Source organism: Emys orbicularis, chromosome 6, assembly GCF_028017835.1.
Source record: "Emys orbicularis isolate rEmyOrb1 chromosome 6, rEmyOrb1.hap1, whole genome shotgun sequence".
NCBI classification, from domain to species: Eukaryota; Metazoa; Chordata; order Testudines; family Emydidae; genus Emys; species Emys orbicularis.
This window is the reverse complement of record NC_088688.1, coordinates 121,016,181-121,040,536: the sequence shown is the minus strand read 5'-3', so window position 1 is coordinate 121,040,536 and position 24,356 is coordinate 121,016,181. Positions and strand designations below refer to the sequence as shown.

At 44.0% G+C, this 24,356-nt stretch overlaps 1 protein-coding gene across 1 annotated transcript in view; it reads right to left on the bottom strand.

Moving 5' to 3' along the window:
• Positions 1-16,897, bottom strand: part of KIAA1958 (KIAA1958 ortholog) — a 34,054-nt gene extending 17,157 nt beyond the window's left edge. Inside the window, exon 1 of the mRNA XM_065406885.1 lies at positions 15,724-16,897. Coding sequence (XP_065262957.1) covers positions 15,724-16,897 — 1,174 coding nt within the window. The remainder of the gene's footprint in view (positions 1-15,723) is intronic.
• Positions 16,898-24,356: the final 7,459 nt, after the last annotated feature.

The following is a 24,356-nucleotide window of genomic DNA, read 5'->3' as shown; positions in this document are numbered from 1 at the left end:
TTCATTACATCAAATCCAAACAATATTCACTTTGTAAAAAGCGTAACCACCTAGACATAGCACACTGGGGTGGGTGGGGGATTAGCAAAAGTTCTCAGCATTGGCATAACTCTGCAGTCAACAGCAAAAGTCCCACTGGAGAAGAGTTAGGCCATCACTAAGCACTTCTGAAAGTCCCATCCTAGCTTCCTTAGTGACTGCATAATTCCATAGTCTTGCTTTCTCCCTCCTCTTTTCTATCCCCGATTTTATGCTGTTATCTCCTCCTGTCAAGAGTCTTAATTTAGATTGCAGTCTGCCTTTATTCATTCTTTGAAGTGCCACGCATGCCTATGGTGCTTTAGTAATCACAATATTATTATTAATTTGCATTACTTTAGCGCCTAAGAGCTTCAGTCATGGACCGGGATCCCACTGTGCGAAGTGCTGTACAAACACAGAACAAAATAATTACACACGTACATAGATATTTTAGCAAATTAATGGTTAAGTATTACCCCAATGGTTATATGTTTAGCTTGAAGGGTTGTTTTCATCATGCATATGTAGTTACTGAAAAACAATAGCAGAATACAGTGTTATTGTTAATCTAAAGCCTACAATAAGTTTATTCAATGTATAGGCATATATACTTCTTTCATTGCATGTGCCCTACTGTTATTAATGTGAATGGAAGTCATAGGTGCATGCTGAGAGTAACATGTAGCCAACACACTTACCGGCCTAAAGTTGATTAAACACAGAATCTTTTACCTGCAGGTCAGTGGTTCTAATCCAGCCCAGCTCATTAGTTATCAAAAGTCAGCTGTTCGGTGGTTCATGCAATAGGCAATAGGCCTGAAGCGCAAATGCATTGAGCAGAGTCAAGAGCTCAAAGTCCGCCCTATTTGCAAACCTCAGTCCCCGCTCTCGAAAATCTTGTGAGCATAGTTTTGAGCCCATTTGGGCAGCTGCCCCCTGCAAACTCCAAAATCTAGAACTATTAAAATATTTCAATATGGTCATAGTGTAGTTGGTAGGGAAAATAATTTTTACTTCAACCATTTCTGTAAAATTGCAACAAATAGAAAAAAAGAGAGTAAATATTCAACAGAACGGTCGGAATAAGAATACATTACTCAAAATGGGCTTTGCATTTAGATTTAAACCATGCCACTTTGGATCCAACTTTTTATGCCACTGTAGCGTTTCAAGTGTAGACAAGCCCTTAGTCCCAGATTCAGGAAAGCACTTGAGCACATGTTCAACTTTAAGCACATACTTAAGATCCACTCCTTCCTAAACAGGGTGGATTTAAGCATGTATTTAAGTGCTTTCCTGAACTAGGGCCTTGGTGACCTATGAGGGTTAAATATAAATAGCCAAATCTTGGTCTTACCAAAGTCAATGGCAAAACTTCCGCTGATTTCAATGGGACCAGGATTTGACATAAAATGGGTATCTTATTTATCAAAACATGAAGATACAATACTGCCACTCTAAGGCGACTAATTGCTGTATACCTTCTTATGGGAGATTCTGTGCTGGGCCTCTCACTTACAGCCCAGGAGAGGAGGGGGGATAAGGCAGCTTTAAGCCACCTTTGCGTTCTCCCAATCCCTGGCTGTTTCAGGGGCTGGAGAGGCCTCCAGTATAACTTAGACAGCCCGGGGGGCTGGATCCCTGCTCTGACACACCTCTCCTGACACCAGTCTTGCTCCTGGGCTTGGGGGGGGGGGGGGGTCCACAAAGGGTAGCCTTATGGTTGTCTTCTGCAGTGTCTGCACTGGAAGAATCCCTCCCCTGGCCAGAAATAGGGCTTTTATTGCCCCCTTTCTGCCGCTGTAGTCCTATTATCCAGCATAAAGAGGCCAGAGCAAGGATCTCACCTGCAGGGTCTATTTTATTTAATTTCATTACTTCCCCCTGTGGCTTTAAATTGACAGTGTCCTCTATTAAATATACATACTCTCCTCTGAGGCTTGAATGGCATTGTGAGGCAACTCCTACTAATCAAGGGCAGCTTCCAAACAAAGATATACGGTACAAAAATATAAAAATGAACACATGATATATTGCAAAGAAATGGAGACATACACGCTAATAAATTAGGCCCTACATGCAAAGCTTAACATTCATTACCATCTATCGAGAAAGTAATAACCCTAATGGGTACGGAGATGCTAATTTCTGTAAGTAGGCCAAAAGATATGATAGAATCGTATCTTGGAAAATTGCTACTAATTAATGTAAGGTACCAGAGTAATTTCACATATGGCATCTGAGACGCCAGTATCCACACAAAGGAAATAAGAAAACAGCGTCTGTTCTTTTCAAGAATAGAAAGAATATTTGAACATCATGTTTTTGTGATATTCATTAGAGAAGACAGCAAACATTTCAAGATGAATGTTAAAAGCAAATGAGCTGTGTCATGTAAATCATAGTGATTGCATGTGCATAGCAGGTGCACAATTATGTGCTAAGTTGTGCATGTACAATTGCATACCTGACTTTTTAAAAGTCGGGTCCCATGTGTCAGTCATCCAGGGGAGACTCCTTTCTCCAGGAGGGGACAAACTGACTATGATCAATGTGTCCCCTGAGATCATTTTTTGAGTCAATTTTTATAAACACATGGCAAATTTCATGCCCTGAAAGGGAGTAGTGCTAGCTGTCCATGTCATGTCAATTTAGGCACTATGCAGCCACTACTGTTGCAGAAATAACTAGATACATTCATGGAGGATAGGTCCATCAATGGCTATTAGCCAGGATGGGCAGGGATGGTGTCCCTAGCCTGTTTGCCAGAAGCTGGGAATGAGTGACAGGGGATGGATCACTTGATGATTACCTGTTCTGTTCATTCCCTCTGGGGTGCCTGGCACTGGCCACTGTCCGAGGACAGAATACTGGGCTAGATGGACCATTGGTCTGACCCAGTATGGCCGTTCTTATGTTCTTAACCCCTACCCCTTGAAATAAAAAGGGAGCTGCCTCTGTAACTAACAGACTAATGGAGTTTCCATGAGCCATCAGCCACAAAGGTTGCTTTCTGGTGAACACAACACTAATGTACTTAGGATTTTGGAAGAAATCGTGCTTGGTTGCCTAGCCTGAGTGGCTGCCTGTGGTGCTGTGGCTACATTGCTAGTTTTAATGCGATAGCTCAATCAAAGCTAGTGCATGTACATCTACCCAAGCTAGAAATTACACCGGCAGTGGCAGTGTGGGCACACACCCCAAGGTGAAAACCTGGCTGCACAGAAGTCAATAGTAAATTTGCCACCGAGTTCAATATGGTCAGGATTTTACACTTACTCTTAACATTTCAAGACATCATACTGTAAAACATGCCGATGTTAATTCTTATTTATGAGGCTCTCTCAGCTACCCATGTCTCTCAACTTACAGATGAACTGCAAAGCAACAACAAAAAGAAATTGATTTTGCCCTTTACTGACCCATTGTGATGTTAGTAACAATCTCCATACCAATTTTCTGCTTGGTTTTGTTCATTTGAATGGTCAGGTTCTCACTTCTCGCTCTTTTCTGAAGGGTCCCGGCAAGATCTTTTGGGGACCTGAACAGGGATGTCACAAGGCCGTAACCTGAGCTGCAGCTCTCTCTCCTCACAAAGGAGAAAAGAGGCGGCATCTGACAGAACAAGCAGGAGAAAACAAAAGATTTGGTGAAGAGAGTTCACGAGTCTGACTTTATAATGGAGCAATTACGGAAACAAACACTTCAATTTGTTTCTGCCTTGCAGCTCACCTGTAATGCTCCAGACAACAGCTCATCTCTATTCAGAAATACTCTTAAGCACGTGCTTAACATGAAGCATGCTTTGTTGAACAAGGATGGACTTATGCACATGCTTGAATGCTTTGCTGAATTGGGGCCTCAATAAACAATACACTGGATTGCACTATAGGTGATTAAAAAAATCTGCTACCAGGGTTTCTTGGGAGTGTTGTGGGTTCCCAAACTAATTTTAAAAACATATATTTTCTCTCTTCAGCAAATCTTTTTCTTGTTAGTACCTACACCTAGAAAACAATGTACTCTTGGCAATGGGTAGAATTCCATTTTATTTTATATGTGGATTTTGGCATCATTGCAAGGGCACAAACAGGGAGACGGGATACAGCAAGCTTCCTAGCAAGTGAAGTAATGAATATAAAAGGGAAACGGAAGTACTGGCAGGTCACTGTGCCCTGGCTTTGTAGAACAGCCCTTGTAAAAGTGGCATTCTCTCGTCACTGAGAAAGGTGGAAGCACAGCCCCCTGGGACTCCGTTGCTGTTGAAAGTGTTAGGATTCAACAAAACCAGACAACTCTCTGATACACACATATACCAAAGTATGGGCCTGCTCCAAAACCCACAGACATCAGTGCGAGTCCTTCCATTGATGTCAATGGGCTTTGGGTCAGGCCCTATTTGCAATTCCTATTTTAAGGTAGATGAGGCCAGCCTTAAGTGGACAAGCAAAGCAAGTGCCTGCTAGGCATCCCAGCCAGGCTTGTTGCCTCACTTGTCTTGTCCACCCCATCTGCTCCACTGACAGCGAACCTCACAACCAGATCCCTCCCATCCTCTCTCTAGCTTTGGGCACCACAATTCATAAGACCAGGGTAGCCCCAGTGTTAAGTGGAACAACAGCAAAAACTGAGCACTATCCAAAAGCATCACATTGAATAGAAAGTGACCTCTCACCCCACAAAACAAATAAATAAATGTCCAGCCCAGACATGCTGGCTCTTGCCAGTGTTTTCTCCTGTGTTTTCAATGGATCTGGAATTCATATGAGTCTTGTTGTCTTCCTTCGTGTATCAGTATCGTTAAAGACTTGGCATGTTCCTAGCAATAACATTTGTTAGATAACCTTTTGCAGAGCTGGCAGAGAGAGAGAGAGAGCGCGCGCACAAATTGGTTTATACGGGTTCTGCAAAAATGGTTGCTTTCTACTACTCCTCTTCTCCACTTTTTATCCCCCCCCCTTTTTCTTTTTTCATTTGTGCCAGAGTGGGGGTATTTTTTGAGTTTACATTAGGTGTCATTGCTACAAAATTTGTTGAAACGGCCCATTTTCCTTTCAGACATTCTCACACTGTCTCATTTGACATTTTATGTGCTGTTGTTTTTTCATCTGAAAACCTCTGTTTAAAAATTCATTTAAAAGATTCTCAGCACTATGAATCTGTGTTTAAAACAATTCTCCTTAGAACCCAGAGAACATTCCCCAGGAGACAGTCACCATTTTGAAGTTGAACTGAAAATATGTTTTAAGAAAATAAATGCAAAAACTGTTGAAGACCACACACAATGCAGGGAATTCTAGGAGGGTGTAGGGGCATAGATTCAACTCCCTTCCCCCTTCCAGGCAGAGAACCCTCATAAGCTATAATAGTAGCTGCTGATATTATAGCAGAATTCTTGGCCTCTGGATCTGTGTAATTGCAGATTCCATGGTCCCAGTACATCTCCAAGCTGCTGTTTCCCCTTGCTTACATGCCAGCGCACTTGAGGTCTGAGCAGGGTGTGAAGACACCACTGTATGTTTATATGTTGCAGTATATTATACAGCCACTAGATGTCTCTGCTGTACAGCGTTCCAAACAGGGTGTGGTCTATGGTAAACCGAGGCCTGGTCTACACTATGAGTTTAGGTCGAATTTAGCAGCGTTAAATCGAATTAACCCTGCACCTGTCCACACAACGAAGCCATTTACTTCAACATAAAGGGCTCTTAAAATCGATTTCTGTACTCCTCTCCGACAAGGGGAGTAGCGCCGAAATCGACATTGCCAGTTCGAATTAGGGTTAGTGTGGATGAAATTCGACGGTATTGGCCTCCGGGAGCTATCCCACAGTGCACCATCGTGACCGCTCTGGACAGCAATCTGAACTCGGATGCATTGGCCAGGTAGACAGGAAAAGCCCTGGGAACTTTTGAATTTCATTTTCTGTTTGCCCAGCGTGGAGAGCACAGGTGATCACGCAGAGCTCATCAGCACAGGTAACCATGCAGTCCGAGAATCGAAAAAGAGCACCACCATGGACCATACGGGAGGTACTGGATCTGATCGCTATATGGGGAGAGGATTCCGTGCTAGCAGAACTACGTTCCAAAAGACGAAATGCCAAAACATTTGAGAAAATCTCCAAAGGCATGATGGAGAGAGGCCACAACAGGGACTCATATTAGTGCCGCGTGAAAGTTAAGGAGCTCAGACAAGCATACCAGAAAACCAAAGAAGCAAACGGAAGGTTCGGGGCAGAGCTGCAGACATGCCGCTTCTACACTGAGCTGCATGCAATTCTAGGGGGGGCCGCCACCACTACCCCACCCCTGACCGTGGATTCCGAGGAGGGGGTACTCTCAGCCATGCCTGAGGATTCTGCAGACGGGGAAGATGAGGAGGAGGAGGAGGACGACGAGCTTGCGGAGAGCACACAGCACTCCGTTCTTCCCAACAGCCAGGATCTTTTTCTCAGCCTGACTGAAGTACCCTCCCAAGGCAGTATCCCAGACCATGAAGCCATGGAAGGGGCCTCTGGTGAGTGTACCTTTGTAAATATAAAACATGGTTTAAAAGTAAGCGTGTTTAATGATTAATTTGCCCTGAGGACTTGGGATGCATTCGCGGTCAGTACAGCTACTGGAAAAGTCTGTTAACGTATCTGGGGATGGAGCGGAAATCCTCCAGGGACATCTCCATGAAGCTTCCCCAAGTTCCATAGCCTCCTCACCCAGACATATAAGAATGCGGGGGGGGGGGGGGGCAGGCTCCGTGCACCCTGCCACTCCACCCCAGTGGACAGCCCAAGCAAAAGGCTGTCATTATTCTGAACTTTTGAAGTGGCCTTTTCCTTCCCTCCTCCCAAACCCCATCCGGGCTACCTCGTCTGTTCTCTCCCTCTTTTTATAATCAATTAACAAATAATACATGATTTTTAAACGATAGTGACTTTATTTCCTTTGAAAGCAAGCTGTGATCGAAGGGGGAGGGTGGGTTGCTTACAGGGAATGCGTCAATCAAGGGGGCGGGTTTTCATCAAGGAGAAACAAACAGAACTTTCACACCGTAGCCTGGCCAGTCATGAAACTGGTTTTCAAAGGTTCTCTGATGCGCAGCGCTTCCTGGTGTGCTCTTCTAATCGCCCTGGTGTCTGGCTGCACGTAATCAGTGGCCAGGCGATTTGCCTCAACCTCCCATCCCGCCATAAAGGTCTCCCCCCTACTCTCACAGAGATATGGAGCACACAGCAAGCAGCAAAAACAATGGGAATATTGGTTGGCTGAGGTCTGAGCGAGTCAGTAAAGTGCACCAGCGACCCTTTAAACGTCCAAATGCACATTCTACCACCATTCTGCACTTGCTCAGCCTGTAGTTGAACAGCTCCTGACTACTGTCCAGGCTGCCTGTGTATGGCTTCATGAGCCATGGCATTAAGGGGTAGGCTGGGTCCCCAAGGATAACTATAGGCATTTCAACATCCCCAACGGTTATTTTCTGGTCTGGGAAGTAAATCCCTTGCTGCAGCCGTTTAAACAGAGTAGTGTTCCTGAAGACGCGAGCATCATGAATCCTTCCCGGCCAGCCCACGTTGATGTTGGTGAAACGTCCCTTGTGATCCACCAGTGCTTGCAGCACCATTGAAAAGTACCCCTTGCGGTTTATGTACTGGCTGCCCTGGTGCTCCGGTGCCAAGATAGGGATATGGGTTCCATCTATCGCCCCACCACAGTTAGGGAATCCCATTGCAGCAAAGCCATCTACTATGACCTGCATATTTCCCAGAGTCACTACCTTTGGTAGCAGCAGCTCAGTGATTGCTTTGGCTACTTGCATCACAGCAGCCCCCACAGTAGATTTGCCCACTCCAAATTGATTCCCGACTGACCGGTAGCTGTCTGGCGTTGCAAGCTTCCACAAGGCTATCGCTACTCGCTTCTCAACAGTGAGGGCTGCTCTCATCTTGGTATTCTGGCGCTTCAGGGCAGGGGAAAGCAAGTCACAAAGTTCCATGAAAGTGCCCTTATGCATGCGAAAGTTTCATAGCCACTGGGAATCGTCCCACACCTGCAACACTATGCGGTCCCACCAGTCTGTGCTTGTTTCCCGGGCCCAGAATCGGCGTTCCATGGCTATAACCTGCCCCATTAACAGCATGATCTCCAAAGCGCCGGGGCCCGCGGTTTGAGAGAATTTTGTGTCCATGTCCATGTCCTCATCACTCTCATCGCCGTGCTGCCGTAGCCGCCTCCTCCTCGCCTGGTTTTTCAGGTCCTGGTTCAGCATAAACTGCACGATAATGCGCAAGGTGTTTACAATGTTCATGACTGCTGTCTTGAGCTGAGTGGACTCCATCCTTACCATGGTATGGCGTCTGCACAGTTCACCCAGGAAAAAAGGCGCGAAACGGTTGTCTGCTGTTGCTTTCATGGAAGGAGGGGTGAGGCTGTACCCAGAACCACCAGCGACAATGTTTTTTTGCCCCATAAGACATTGGGATCTCAACCCAGAATTCCAATGGGCGGAGGAGACTGCGGGAACTATGGGATAGCTATGGGATAGCTACCCACAGTGCAACGCTCTGGAAGTCGACGCTAGCCTCGGTACATGGATGCACACCGCCGAATTAATGTGCTTAGTGTGGCCGCATGCACTCGACTTTATACAATCGGTTGCCAAAAATCGAATTCTGTAAATTCGGAGTAATCCCGTAGTGTAGACATACCCCAAGGAGACAAAGGCAGAACTCAAGCAGTGCAGAAACCTATTTTTTGCATCTGTAGTTTGCAGTTGTTTTCTTTAATAAATGCTTCCTGTTTAAGGTATGCTGTGATTCCTTGTATCATTCATGACACCCTTTGCTGATTGTCAGCATTGCAGAGGGTTTTATATGAGCCTTCCATACCTGGGGTGAATTTTGACCAAAGAAAATGCATATGGAACTTTAAAAATTGAAATAGATACATTTATAAAGTAAACTAAAAGATTTGATAATGCTTGCTGAGAGCTGAGTTCAGGATTCTCTTGCAAACATTGATGACACCATAAATACCTATAGCAGGAAGCACATAATAATAATACATAATTTTGTATTATTGTATTATTATTATTAAACTTCCATTGCTATGTTGTAGATACTGAGGACATAAACAATATATTAATACAACTATTCAAGGGTGAAATACATTTTCTTTAATATGTTCCTGTTTCGTTTTCAAATTGGTCCCCCCTTCACAATATCTGACAAATTCAAATGTCAGCCTGAGAAACAGAGCTTCCAGATTTAAGGCCCCAAAACATTAATTTATCGTTTGACTGCTTTGGGACATAAACATAGGAGGTGCTTATAAAAATACACAGCCTGATATTCTGCTGAGCAATATTATATGCAATCTTCCAAGGTGTATTCTTGCTATGGGTGGGACTCAAGCAGTGAAACCAGTGTTGGCAGATCAGAGACCAATAGTAATGTAGGAGGAGGTTAATTTAATTTACTGGATTTTCTAATGATTCAAGGATAATTATTTCTTTTTATTTTTCCATGTAAGCAGGGTCTTTGCAGCTTTTACAAACATAGGGGTATATTTTTAAATGATTTATCTCGGCTCAAGTTATTTTTAGTTCAGCTATGGAGCTAGAATCGAAATAAATTATGATGTTGAATGAGTTGCCAGTGGCCTCTGATCTCTTTACTCTAAGGCTAAGAGAAAAACTGTCTCACTCATCTACAACAGTGGTTTAATTGTTCGTTTGACCACTTTCAGCAAAATATGACCCCAGAGGCAGCCTTCAGCAACTGATTTAGCCAAAAGCCATCAATTCTGCCATGTAAAATTATAATTACAGAGATCGATTAGCAGGGGTTGTTTTTTTTAGTGTTCGGGGAAGATTTTAAATCAGGTTTTGTAACTTTCACATGATTGATCACTCCGTGCTACATTTACCGCTGGCATAATTCCACTAACTTCAGCTGAGTTACATCAGGGATGAATTTGATCCTCTGTCTCCCAAAGAGCTATCCATATGCACATATACTTACCCATGCAAGGAGGAGCCTTCTTTGCTTATTAGGAGCATATTCTTAAAATAGCCTGATAAAATGGTACTTACACTGTAAGGGGAACCTATGATTTAGTTTAGTGTTGGTCTGTGGCTAGACCCTGTCATATTGTTGCCAGCTCCTGTGATTTTATCATAAGTCTCATGATAATTTGGTGTTTCTCTGAAAGTCCCAGATCCTGGAGTCATGTGATTATGTGCTTTCATTTAATATAAAAAGGATGTTTCTAGTCCTTCTGGTTGCAGAGAAAAGCCTGAAAATGTGTCCCTGAAAAGCTAAAAAAAAAAAAACCAAACCCCAGAAGGCAAATAAAAAGAACCAAAAATGTATTATATTTTTATAAATCTCATGATTTTTGTGGGGACCTGACAGCATAAGCGGTGCACGGCAAGGGAAGGATATAAAGAGCGTATACAGAATCCAGGAATCCCTGCTAGCACCCCCTGGGATGAGGAGAAGGCAGTACACCCACACGGGACAGCAAGATTAGCCAAATGCACAACAAGGAGCATGCTTCAGCCTTGTAAAGGATAGTGCAGCAGGCCAACGCCCCTCGCACACCTCACAGCTGAGGCACAATGCCTCCCAAAACTCCCTAAGGGCCAGTGCAGATCCAGCATAGGCCCTTGCACATTCTGGCCTCACGTTTGGTGTGTAGATAATTTCTGGTAACCACGTGGGGAGGAAGGATGTTGGAGGCCGCTGCCAGAGGGAGGGATGGTGGCTGAAGGGGTCCCGTTCCTTGTCCTGACTCTACTTTCATGGAAAAGCAGCACCCAACTTTGTAACCACCATCATGCTGGCGAGGGATGGATAGGATTTGCCATGGAGCTGACAAATCTCATTATCACACTTACCGTTCAGAGGTTTTACTCTATTACATACGTTTCACATTTCGAAGATCGCAAGGCCAGGGGGACCTCTATGATCTGACATACTGCATAACACAGGCCAGCGAACCTCACCCAGTAATTCTTGGTGTCCTTTTCCCAGTTAGTGTATTTGAATGTGAAACCCTCTCAATGGATCTTAATGGAACCCACTTCTGCTGTGTTCATGTTGCTGGGATAGCGTCTGACCAAAGAGATAAATTAAAACGTTGTATTGTTGACTCCTAGGACACACCCACCCTGAGCGTTCTGCAACACAGTACTGAAGACTAGTCATTCGTCTTAAGTACCTTAGCAACGCTATCTCCCTACATCTCCCTCTGAGCTACAGCTCCCTCCCTGCCCTCCAGCAAGTCAACAAGACCTTTTCCACATGTAGCTATACTCTCCCAGAGGGCATCCCACCCCGCCACGCCTTGCCCTCTGAAAGCCTGATGCTTCCTAGTCACATTACAGCTTCAGCAGTGCAACAGACCTTCCCCTTGCCGGTTCCTGGCCTGAAGGACACGTCAGGAATTGGCAACAGGAAAGGTGACAAAAATCTTTCAGGGAGGACAGGCTTCTCTGACATAGCTCCCCCAGTGGCTCCACAAGAAAAGCCTAGATATTAGCCGTTTCTTGCATGGCATAAGATGGGGAATTGGCTAGAGTTAATGAGTATAGCAGGTTACAGTAATCAGTTTTTATTTTTAACTTGTAAACACATAGAGGAGTTCCTATGTGTTATGCTCAAAAAATAAACTATAAAATTTAAGAAATTAATTCAATATAAGCCACCATCCTCAGCCTGAGCCCTGAACTCATTCCGAGTTAGCACCTAGTGCTTTTATAAATTCCAGTAAATGTCCAATTGCATTTTTCGGGGCCTAAATATCTTTGTAAATCCTGTCCTCTGTCTACATACAAAGTTGTACCAGTTTAACTAAAATCACTTTAAAATTACATTAAGTTAAACCTGTGCAAAACCCCAGTTTGGACACTCAAACTGATTTCAAGCGGGCTTATCTCGATGCAACTTAAGCCGATTCCTTAATGAATTAAGCTAAATTGATTTAAGCCATTTTAAAACTGATTTAAGAGTTTTCTACCCAGGGGATTGAGCTGATTTAACTAAATCTGTTAAAAAACACAACCTTAGTTAAAGCAGAGACAAGTTAGAGGGCTTTCAAGACCTAAGAGTTGAATCCCAGTTGCATCACTGCATCTACAAGACACAAGCCGTACCCTGATACCAATAAAATCAATGGGAGTTTTATCACTGAATTCAGTGGGAGCAGGAAAAGGTTTTGTATTCTGATTCCTGGCCAAGTTTGCATGTTTTACTGGCCCCCCTACCCTGTCTACCAAGTTTTTGATGAGCAAGCAGGGAAGTACAATGGACAAGAATCTTGTGCAAGTATAAAATTCTTCAATCCTCTGCCTGTTCACAGGTCTGAAGCAGGCAGTCAGGTTGGATGGACGCTGTAGATAGGAAGAATTGTAAAAAACAGTATGACCCACGCATTTTAGAGCCTGATCCAAATCCAGTCCAATACCAAACATACCATTATCAATCTTTTTACTTTGCAGAGCATGTACTATAATCTTTGGAAAAAATTGCTCAAGGGTGCATCCCCTGTTACAGGAATATGTTAAACAATATGTCTTCACTGTGGTGGCTGCAGCTAGTAATCACAACTAACCAGTGTGGGCCCTGATCCTGCAAAGGCCCACCCATGTGTTTAGCTTTACACACTGAGTTAGTCCCACTGACGTCAGCAGTGCATAAAGTTAAGCATGTGCACCAATCTTAGCAGGATCAGGGCCTTAGATGTTACTGTGGAATTAAGGACGCATTTGTTGGGGAAAAGACAGAATTTAAACTCCATGCTTTTTTTCAGTAGTATTTTGTTAAGAAACTATCACTATAATTGAGTCTATAAACCAATGGCAAAGATTCCTGCTTTAAAATCCAATTCATTCTCCCTACTGAGTAAAAAGTTATATTGCTCCTGGTTTATAATGAGCTCAGGATAGAAAAGTATCATGTAGGCTGGACAATCCGCCTCTCACGATTTAGTGGAATTCAAATTCCACGTGAAATCATTCACCACTTGTAGTGAATCGCTCTCTGTTACGAAATCCAGCCCGGAGTCAGCCTAAAAAATTTACGATAGGTGCGGAATCTCTTTCACTTGTCAATTAACCCCACTCTGTTTTAAAATCATGTCTCACATTTTAGCAGCTCAATCATCTTTGCAGAATTATGTTTTTTTCGTACAAACACTTATTAATACAAATTTGTGGTTCAAACAAACATTTATTAGTCCAGTTATTCCTTTCCCACATGAGAAGTCCCCATTGAATTCAATACATTATTGGCATGACTAAGGGTTGCAGGATCAAGCCTTACCTACACAGCAATCCCTTTACCCTTTGCTGAAATGCAGTAACCTCTCGGGTGGAACATGGAAGCTGTTTAACAGCATATAGGAGTACTACATAAGAGTTAAGACAGGAAGTATACAATATTTTAGTTAGCTAAAACTACTAGGAAACTAAGGCCTGGTCTACACTAACCCCCAAATTCGAACTAAGGTACGCAACTTCAGCTACGTGAATAACGTAGCTGAAGTCGACATACCTTAGTTCGAACTTACCGCGGTTCAGACGCGGTCCACACGCGGCAGGCAGGCTCCCCGTCGACTCCGCGGTACTCCTCTCGCCGAGCTGGAGTACCGCAGTCGACGGCGAGCGCTTCCGGGATCGATTTATCGCGTCCAGACCAGACGCGATAAATCGAACCCGGAAGTTCGATTGCCAGCTGTCGAACTACCGCGGTAGTGTAGACCTGGCCTTAGATAACATCACTGCCTTTGCAAAAAGTGTTGTGATATCTTTAATGAAAGCCTTGATTTTGCATCTTATCCTAGAGCAGTGGTACCCAAACTTGGTTCGCGGTAAGCCCCTGGTGAGCCGCGAGATGCTTTGTTTACCTGGAGCGTCCACAGGTACAGCCGCTCAAAGTGTCTCGCGGCCTGCCAGGGGCTTACCCTGAACAAGCCGCGAACCAAGTTTGGGAACCGTTGTCCTAGAGAAGACCTCTGTCTCCCTAGGACACTAGTTCAGAACTGATTCACAAGGAAGAGGTCAACCTAGAGAATCACCAGCACCACTTCAGGGGCAGCATCCAGATTTTCATTAGCGGTCTCCATTCCCAGTAATAACCAGGCCTGAGGTTGCTTTGTTTCTAAGAGCTGATGAAAATATTGCCCATGGCAGGACAGCTGCAAGTCATTCCTCTGTTAACTGCTGGCTACAGCAGACTGAAATTATTTTTACTGCCCTGTAGAAAACAAAGGAATCTCAGAGATAACACACATCAGAGTAAAATTCTGCCCTGGGTTATACCAATGCACCCACTGAAGTTTGTGACTCAGCAAGTTGAAATTCCATAGATATCACTGACTGCAGAACCTGGCTTGCTAACATATGTGAAGGTGATAGCTATGTGATGAACTGAAGAACTATGTGATAAACGAATTTACCATGAACCTTTGACTACCACATCTGACCTCTGCCCACCAATCCATCTCCCTAGGACTTAACCTACAGAACCAGATCTGAATTTAGCTGGGGTTTTATAGAAGGATCCCCATCAAATAATTTACACATGACAGGACTGCTGTGAGGAAGTGTCTAATGGACAGAAATGAGAGTCACTGGTTGCAAAATGAAAAACACTAACTTCTGCATTTTCTATCTTACGGTGCTTTGCTGGGTTTTACTGAATAATATTGGAAATTTTACATACAGCTAACATTTTGTTTGACAACAACAGTAAAGATCACAGTGTAACAGGTAGTATCTAACTGTTCAATAACCTGGTGCCGAGAACCAGATTTCCCCATGCAAAGCATTTGATTTCTCTCCAGAATTGCTGGCATGAAAAGATTAATCAACAGAAATGTGTTGTTTTGAGAAATTTATGTTTTTATCATACTTATTTGGTTAGACTTATCATTTCATTGAGGGCAGAGGGAGGCACAAAGAAACACAAGGATACGTTAGAAAGAAAATGTTCACTAAAATGGGACAGGATCTCTTTTGCTTCATTTAAAGTATACGCACTATTACTTTAAGGTTTAAAGGTCTGTGTCTCTCTCTCCATTCTCTCCAGGCTGCTGTGATTTACAAGTTAGTGAAAAAACGTAATAAAGATTTATGATAGGACAAACTTCCCTCCGGCCATTACTGTTACACCTCTCCCCTGCTTCTGCATTTCAAATGTCAGCTCGCTTGATAGGAATAAGGAAGGGAGAGGAAAGCTCTGGCCACTACTGTAGGCTGCTTTTACTAAGATTTTATCTTTCTGATGTAGCAAATGAATCAAACAGTCTGCTTTTCTGTCTCAAAGCTCCTTATATATAACTAGATAGCGGCATACTGTCCCATATAGATATTGCACTACAGAACTATGTGACTGTCAAATGTAACCTACTTTGAGATCTATCTGTTTTAGAGAAAAAGTCTGTTGGTTCCTTTATGAAGTATCCCTGGATTAACATTATCCTACATCAAGTGCTTATGGGCTCTATTAAATGAAAGCTTTCCAAACACCCTTCCAATGTAGGGTGCTTAGCTACTGATTTATCTAGTAATACCTTCCTGTAACCTATGGTAACCATGATCAATATTTCACTTTCTCAGCTGCAATTCTTGGCTTAGAAACGTGTCCTTTAGAATGACACTGAATTCCCTACATGACAGTATGAGCTTTCCATAGTTTCATACCTGGTATTGACTGTGCTGTTGCCTCAGCAGTGATGATAGGAGCAGTGTTAGGTTGTTGCTGACTAGAGCTGACTTCCGGCTCCGCGCTAATTGAAGGAGATAATGCTACTTCGCCAGCAGGAACCTGGTTTGGCACGGGTTGGAGAAGGTCTTCTGAAGCAGCTTGCTCTTCTTGTCCAGGGAGCTGCAGGGCTGATAAAGGAATGCTAATCTGTTTGCTGGTATTGGAAGTACTGACTGGCATCTGGAGTGCTACCTGTTGGTTGGCTGTAGGGGTGCTAGCTGGTCCTCTGTTTGGAGAAGCCAGAGTTACTCTTGCAGGCTTCTGAACTGCAGGCCTCGATATGACGGGGGGAGAAGCAGACACATTTTGTAAGTCTAGCTCAGCACTGAGAGAAGGCGCTACAGGAGGGGTGGGCTTAGAAGGGCCAATATAGGAAGGTCCAGCATGAGTTTGAGGCTTGGGCTTTGACATCTGCGTCAGCGATAATGCAGGCCCATCAATGCCACCAGTAAGTTCTGCATTAGCCACAATATAATAATCTTCAGGGATTTCTTGCTTAATCTTTTTGACGATCACATTGTTACTACTTTCATCGATGACCTGAGACTGGGAGCCTGAAAGAGATGATGAGGATTGGCCCGCTCCAGGCCTTTTGCGGGAAATGGTTTGAGATCTTTGGGTATGAGGTTCAAAGTCACTATCCTCATCTGTCACCGAGGACTCGCAGACCATGTCAAAGAGGGTAGCCTCATCTTCGTATTCTTCCACGGCTTCATCTAGCTCTGAAGGCTCACTGCAGTAAGAGAAATCACAGGAGTCCCTGGTTCTGTTACAATCCAACTTTGCTTTCACTGGTCTCCCAGGGTACCTCTCTACTGGGCTAGTCTGTGTCTCCGAGGGCACACCTATGATGCTGGGACTGTCCGAGTTGAAGCTTCTGTTGTCCTGGAAACATACTCTTTCCTGGGATCCAGCCCTGCAGGTAGCAGTCAGTGGCCAATGATACGCATGGCCTGCGCCACAGCCCCACATAGCTGTCAGGTTGCCATGGGAACCTTCAGAAAGCAAGTGCTTTAGATTTGGAATGAGGCTGCAGATGGTCCCATGGCTGTGGGCCCAACTGACCAGTTTGGAAAGGTTTTCAGAAGAGGTATGAAGGCAATCCTCCATGTTATAGGATCAACAGCTCCTTTCCTAAAGAAAAGGAAATTAAAGGCAATTTTTAGGTTACATGTTTTCAACAGTTGTAACTGTGTACTGTTAAATAAGAACATAACACACATTCTTTTTCTACAAATAAAGGAGCTGAGACCTACTTCTATATATTCCTTATACAAAAATGTTTACAAAGGCAAATAACCATATACAAGTTATAGGTAAATCATCTTTTTATCATATAATAGGCTCTAAAAGACACTTGTCAACATAGCATTAATTTTTAAGCTCCTTCTTTCTTCTCACTCTATCTATAAAATGCTGTCTTTAAAATAATAGGGCAAAAAAAATATCTCTATGCACCTCAAATCTACAGTGAGATAAAATAGCTTTTTAAACAGGCAAGTTTGCTACTATTGACAATCTAATTCGACATGTTGACACTCAAATCTAAAACAAGTGCATGTACAAATCTTTATATCTGATAGACTGAATAAAAAAGCCAAAAAAACCTCTAACTATAATTTTTAGCCTGAATCTGAAACTAGCATTATAGGCACTGAGTCCAATCTTCCACACACGTTGATCAGATTTAATGTAATTCTTGAACTATTTTTAAAGGAGATGCAAAGAAACCCACTTGATGGCCTAAGATTGATAATCTTTCCTTGTATTAAAGACAAAGTAACTGTGTGATTGGTTCTTTGTTAGCTTCCGCCTGACTACTGGTAGCCGCTAAGTGTCCAATGGCGAATAGAAATTCCTGTTTTCTACTAGCTTCAAGCTAGTCTAGAAAAGTGAATATTGAGAATATTGAGAATTAAAACTTCTGTTGCTTTATCAAACCTTCCAAGTTCATAGAGCCAAAACTTGATTCCATTGGCATCAATAGCAAAACATAGTGTTTGTCCTCTTCTCAAAAATGTCTATCTAGAAACCCAGAAACAAGAGGCATTGAAATCTGGGGCCAAGTTAATAAATACTGGGAAAATATCATTTCTGGCACTCCACACAGGGGACAAGAAATTGTTGAATTTTCAGTCTTTTACTTGCCCCAAACTGCATGTCCTGCTCATGTTCCATCTTTCAAATAAAGTTAGCCTACAGACAAAGTCTCATCCCACTAGTGAGAACCCGCAACTCCAATTGATTTCAGTAGAAATTGAGGCTGCTAAGTACCTTTCAGGATCAAGCCCAAAGACTGCTGAGGCGTGAAGCAAGCATTAAACTGTCTAATAGATTTTATAATGGTTTCTCGGCCCCTTGCATCACGTGCAGCCATAAAAGAGACAATCTGAGATGGGAGAGATGCTTCATTCACTTAAGCAAACAGAAAGATTCAGTAAAAGAATGGGAAAATTCAGAACCATACAATGCTGGCATAGATATGTTAAAGAAAAGCAAGGAAATGGAACATAACTGAGCTAGAAACAGAGAAATTGTTCACAAGTAATTTCTCCATATCGTTTTTGGACTGTAGATATTTTTCTAAGCAGTTTGTTGCAAGTATTTTGATACTGAAGCTCCGAGAGTTAGTTTTTCATTGTACAATTAGATATGGTATTGGTATATTTCTGTTCTCTGACTGGATTAATATAATATTTAGAATTAAGATTTCAATGTGAATGCTCATTTTTACTAATTCAAAATATGCATTTCCAGCTAGCATCCAATGTTTGCATAAAGTTTACTATTCCGGCAGACACCTTTGCATTTTTGCCAGTAAACTTGTTCACCAGAATGTTTACAATTAGCAAAAACAATGAAAGCAAATTCACTTAAAAATTCAAATGAAAATTCATTTGTTGTGGTAGTTGCAGTACTTGTGAACACTATTTTGGACTGTATAATCTATAGTCAATGTTCATTATCTTGTTATCCAAACCTTTTCACTTTTAATTAAGCAACAAAAATCTTCTTTGGCCAGAGTTGGAAATGAGGTCCAGTTAGTCAAACGTTCAATACAATTCTAGATTAATGACAAAACAAAAAACAACCAACTCTCACTTCAAGATAGAATCTGTAGATGAACCTAGATAGAGTCAAATGATCTATCTACCTACCGTAATATCTGAGCACCTCATAATTGTTAATATATTTAGCCTCGTAATATATCTATGAGGTGGGAAAGTACTATTATTCCCATCTCAGGTTCAGCGAGACTGTGGGTGAAATCCTCATCTTCGTGAAAGTCATTGGCAAAATTCCCTTTGACCTAAATTATGGTCAGGATTTCACCTTATGTGACTTGCCTACATTCACACCAGAAATCTATAGCAGAGCCAGGAATTGAACACAATACTCTGCTGCCCCAGTCTACTGTTTTAACCAGTTGGAAAATAATGAATACATCAACTCTTTTAGCACTGCAGTTTTTCGACTCCGAACAGCAAGAGTTATAGGAACCAAGGAGCCTTTTTCCCATTGCCCTGCTTTCATTATTAGAGTGACACGATGGGTGAGGTGATATCTTTTATTGGACCAATCTCACCCACCTTCTCTCTCTCTAATATCCTGGGACTGACACGGCTACCACAACGCTGCTTTAATAATGGCAGTTCTATGGCAAATCTAGCCAAACTACAGGGATCCTTAGAACATTCTCTGAAGCAAAAACTCTGAAAAAAAGTACTGTATGTAAGTTTGAAAACACTTTCTAAAAAATTTAAATCCTTAAAAAGCTAACTTGACAGTATCCCTTTTTCCAGTGCAGTTTTACTTTTAAACTAAAGGCTATTTCAATTGCAAGAAAGGTTTACCAAGAAGGAATGCACATAACTTGAAATTTCATCTTTATTTGGCACAAAATTGAATTTAAATGACCGGAGTTCTTCTTCTAAAATAACAGAGATTAAGTTTATGTTTATGTTTGGTGGGCCACAGGGAAGAGCTCCACGGGCCACGAGTTTGAGACCCTTGCCATAGAGAATACCATTTTTATAATACAGCATCTTTTATTCCCAACAAGCTTTGCAAACTGTGGCCCTGATGCCACAATGAGCTTTGTGCATATAAAGAACATAAGACAGCCATACAGGGTCAGATCAAAGGTCCTTATAGCCCAGTAGCCTGTCTTCCGACAGTGGCCACTGCCAGGTGCTTCAGAGGGAATGAACAGAACAGGCAATCATCAAGTGATCCATCCCTAGTCACCCATTCTCATATTCTGGCAAACAGAGGCTAGGGACATCATCCCTGCCCTTCCTGGCTAATAGCCTTTGATGGACCTGTCCTCCATGAACGTATCTAATTCTTTTTTGAACCCTGTTCTAGTCTTAGTCTTCACAACATACTCTGGCAAGGAGTTCCACAGGTTGACTGTGCGTTGTGTAAAGAAATGCTTCCTTTTGTTTTAAACCTGCTTCCCAGTGCCCATCCAGAGGTCATTGCAGGGTTGGGACCTACATGCAGAATAATAAATACAATTAAGAGCCTGATCATGAAAAACCTGCCAGGCATATTCACTTGAGTAACCTTATTGTTTTCAGTGGCACTATTCAAGCTAGTAAATCCTATGCCCAGGACTAAGAATTTGTATTGTATATTACACATCTGTGCTTTTTTTTAAAAAAAGGTGAAGTTATTGGTATTTCCATTAGAGTGTAAATGCACGTTCTTGACATTTCAGGCCATATAAGTTTCACTGGCACAGTAGCAGAAAATTGTCTTCTGGAGAAAGTTGATTTAAAATGTATCTAAAAAGGGGCAAAGACAGCCTAGTAAAAGTACAGCTCAGGACGTCAAATATGCCCATTCTAGATTGCTCTTCCAACTTTCTCCTCCCTTTTTTCACATGAACAAACAGGATCCGTGCTCACCTCCCTGGTTCCTGAGGGCCCCAGGTGCAGTGGAACCTAGGGTTACCATATTTTAATTAAAAAAAAAGGAGGACACTCCACGGGGCCCCGGCACCGTCCCAACTCCGCCCCCAGCCCCGTCCCAACTCCGCCCCTTCCCCAAAGTCCCCGCCCCAACTCCGCCCCCTTCCCTGAACGCTCCGCCCCCATGCTCCTCCCCCTCCCCTGCTTCCCGCGAATCAAATGTTCGCGGGAAGCCTGAAACAGGGAGGCAGCAGGTAAGCTGGGGCTGGGGCTGGGGGGGGCACAAGGAGGCGCGGTCCAGTCCGGCCCCCCCGGCCGAGTGGCTCCCTCCGGCGGCCGGCCGGCCCCGGCCAAGAGGCTCTGGCCCCAGTGTCTGCGGCCCGGCTCAGCTCGGGCCCTGGGGCGCCGGCCCTAGTTCCGGCCGAGCGCGCCGGCCCCGGCCGAGCACCCCCAGCCCCGGCCAAGCACCCCCAGCTCTAGCGACTCCAGCTCGGCTCGGGCCCCGGGTCACCGGCCCCGGCCCTGGCCAAGCAGCTCCGGCCGGCGGCCGAGCACCCCCAGTCCCGGTCCCAGTGGCTCCGGCCCAGCTCGGCTTGGGCCCCGGCCCTGGCCGAGCAGCTCGGGCCCGGCCCCGGCCGAGCGGCTCGGGCCCGGCCCCGGCCCTGGTCGAGCGGCTCCGGCTCTGGCCCCAGCGGCTCCGGCTCTGGCCCCAGCGGCTCCAGCCCGGACCCAAGCCCCAAGACCCCTCTCTATTTTCCCGGATATGTCCAGCTTTTTGGCAATTCCCCCCGGACGGGGATTTGAGGACCAAAAAGCCAGACATGTCCGGAAAAATCCGGACATATGGTAACCCTAGTGGAACCAGTGCTTCACCACAGAGCCTGAGAAACTCTGGCAGAGTGCCTGGGACTCAGCACACTGGGTGGACCAGTTCCACAAGGGCTCCCTGCTCTTCCCCATGTAGGAAGGCTTAAGAGTCGTTTTACTGTGCAAAGCAATTATGTAAACGTGGCACTTTCTTACTCAACCATTCTCAGGATTCTGTCTGCTCACTTCATTGATAGAAATAAGCAGATGCTACCTTTGGCTCCTTTTAGCACTGCGGACAGGGAAGGTGGAATGAGCTGCAGATTCTGTTTGCACACCATCAGGAGCATTGTTCACTACATTCCAATCGGCTATACCTGTGCAAATCCTCTGACAAGCCCAGGCTTCCGGAGGTATAGCTATGGGCGTAATTGGAGGGCAGTGCTGTTGCACAGATGCAGTTGGAGGCCCATTTTGGCTGGCAGAACCTTTATTGCTAGTGACAATGCAGAAGATGGAAAGAAGCCAGCTTGGCCCTGGGAGCTCAAGTTGAGTCTGAAGGGCTGGAAGTCTGAAGAAAACAACATCTTTTTACTTGTAAATTGAGTACATTTGATACCGAAGTTATTACAGGGACAATAAACATGGGACCCCATAATGCCACTTTTGCAGAGTAGAACCACACTAGAAAAGATTAAGTATGAATCTGGTGGAACCAGCATGCTGCAAAGCCACTGGCCATACCCTCCTGCAAACCGAAGGTGCAGAAACAATAGGGACTATTGCAATCCAGAGATTGCAGCAGTGTACAGAGAAATCGCTTCCCCTAGTACCCTGGGCCAAACCTATCTCTTCTGTCTCAGCAAAGGGAAATGATTTGACCCTAGAAGCTTATTTTGGAAACTTCATAGAAGAGGGGGAAAATTATATTCAGTTGTCAGAAAAAAAAGGTAAAAAAGAATTGGCTTCCCAAAGGGGCAGTTTTTCCATTCATTCAGATGGCTCTTTGCTGGCTGGCAGTCCAGTCTTACTTGCTAAATCACATTGTGAAGGTTGTTTAAGTCTTTCTATCTAACTGGCAGGATTCAATAAGATGACTCATGCTTTACAGCCTACTCACATGAGTACTCGGAAATCATACAGTAGCTGGCAAAACTGAGCTAAATTGCCAATGTTAATAATGCTGGTATTTTAACTGCATTAAAAACTGCAAAGCCTTACTATTCTAGAAGGATTTTCTGCTGGTTAGAGCCCAGCAATGTCTAATCCTGTGTGAATCATCTCTAGGTGCTGAAAATTCAATACAGTAATCTGGACCCTAAATTAAGAATCAGGCTTGATCTCAGCATGCCTTGACATATTTAGTTTTTTAACCTCATTTACTACCAGCTGCTATGGTGATTACTGCAAACTTTCATTTTAGTACAGACCACAAGCCTCTCTCTGCTAGCCTGTGTTAAGGTCGCAACCCCCTTCCCTCAAGTCAAAGGAGGACATTCAATAAGTCATCATGTGATTGTACAACCCCAGAAAGTGATTGGCTGTAACCAAGAACGTCTCTTTTCACAGTAGATATTTAACGACCAAACTATTTTAAATAATATCAAAGGGATCTCTTACAATCCCTCTTTCCCATTATAAAACAGGAGCATGTCAGGCTGCCTCCTGCAGGCAAAACTGTTGAGTTCTAACAGTCCAAAGGATGGCAGGAAGCAGCCCCAAAGTGCTCTCTCCTAGACACTACACCAGCGTAAGCATTGTCCACTAGCTAGCCCCAGTATCAGTAACCAGTCTGACTTGAGACCCTCCCTCACTAACCTACACCGTGGAATGCATTTGACAAAGGTGACAGCCATGTACCAAGGTGTCTCCTCTGGCTGCTTGCCTAGAGGGAAGAACGAATACCTCGGAAAGGGAGGGCTAAAGAGAGGGGCGGGGAAGAAAGAGTGCCACCTACATTGCATCATTTCCCCTTCCTCTCGGCTCTCTACAAGCTCTTCCAGTGGTGGTTTGACAAGCGAGGAGTGAGTCGGACAGAGGCTGGAGAGGACAGGGATGGGCAGGGATTTCCCTAGACTCCTCCTAGGAGGGGTGTACACCCCCCCCCGAATTTCTCCAACGCCCCCCCAGTTACATGCAGTGTTGCCAATTTAGTTGTTGGTTGGAAATTTGAATTGCATTAATACACACTTTAGAAGCATACACAGTATACGAGAAAATACTCGTACCTGAGAAAGCATAATGGGTTTGAAAAGTATGAACATAGACTAGCCTCCTCATACAGCTGCTATTTATGACAATGTCAGCATATTTGTTTTGGCAGTGTTGGCCTACCTAATAATTTCAAATGATTATTGATAAGCAAGGTCTGAATGAGCTCTCCCCTGAAAGCTAGTGATGAGCCAGGGGTGGGGGGGAAAGGCTTCAGGACCAGACTGTATTTACATGAACACACCTACTCTGCCTAGGTAGCCAGCAGACCGAGCTACGCTGCCCAAGTGATCAATTTTGGCTGGTGTTGGGTTACAAATCCCTTAAGTATTAAATGTGGGGGTCATGGAATGTTGTTATCCTTATTGTATGAGTAAAGGGCAGCAGAACTGTACTTAGCTTGACTGAATGAGGGGGTCTCCCTCAGTGCTTATTTTGTGCTAGGGCTTGCCAGGGCTGGGCACTACACCTCTAGGCTCGGCAGTTCATAGCCCTGGGACCTCTGGGCCTGTCACTTCAGTTATGAAAGTAACAAACTTGCTTGAGCACCGGCACCTCTTTCATTACAAATTAAGCACTGGTCACCCGCAACTGAACTGTACTCGCTAAGCAGGAGGTTTGGATGCCAGATCCTA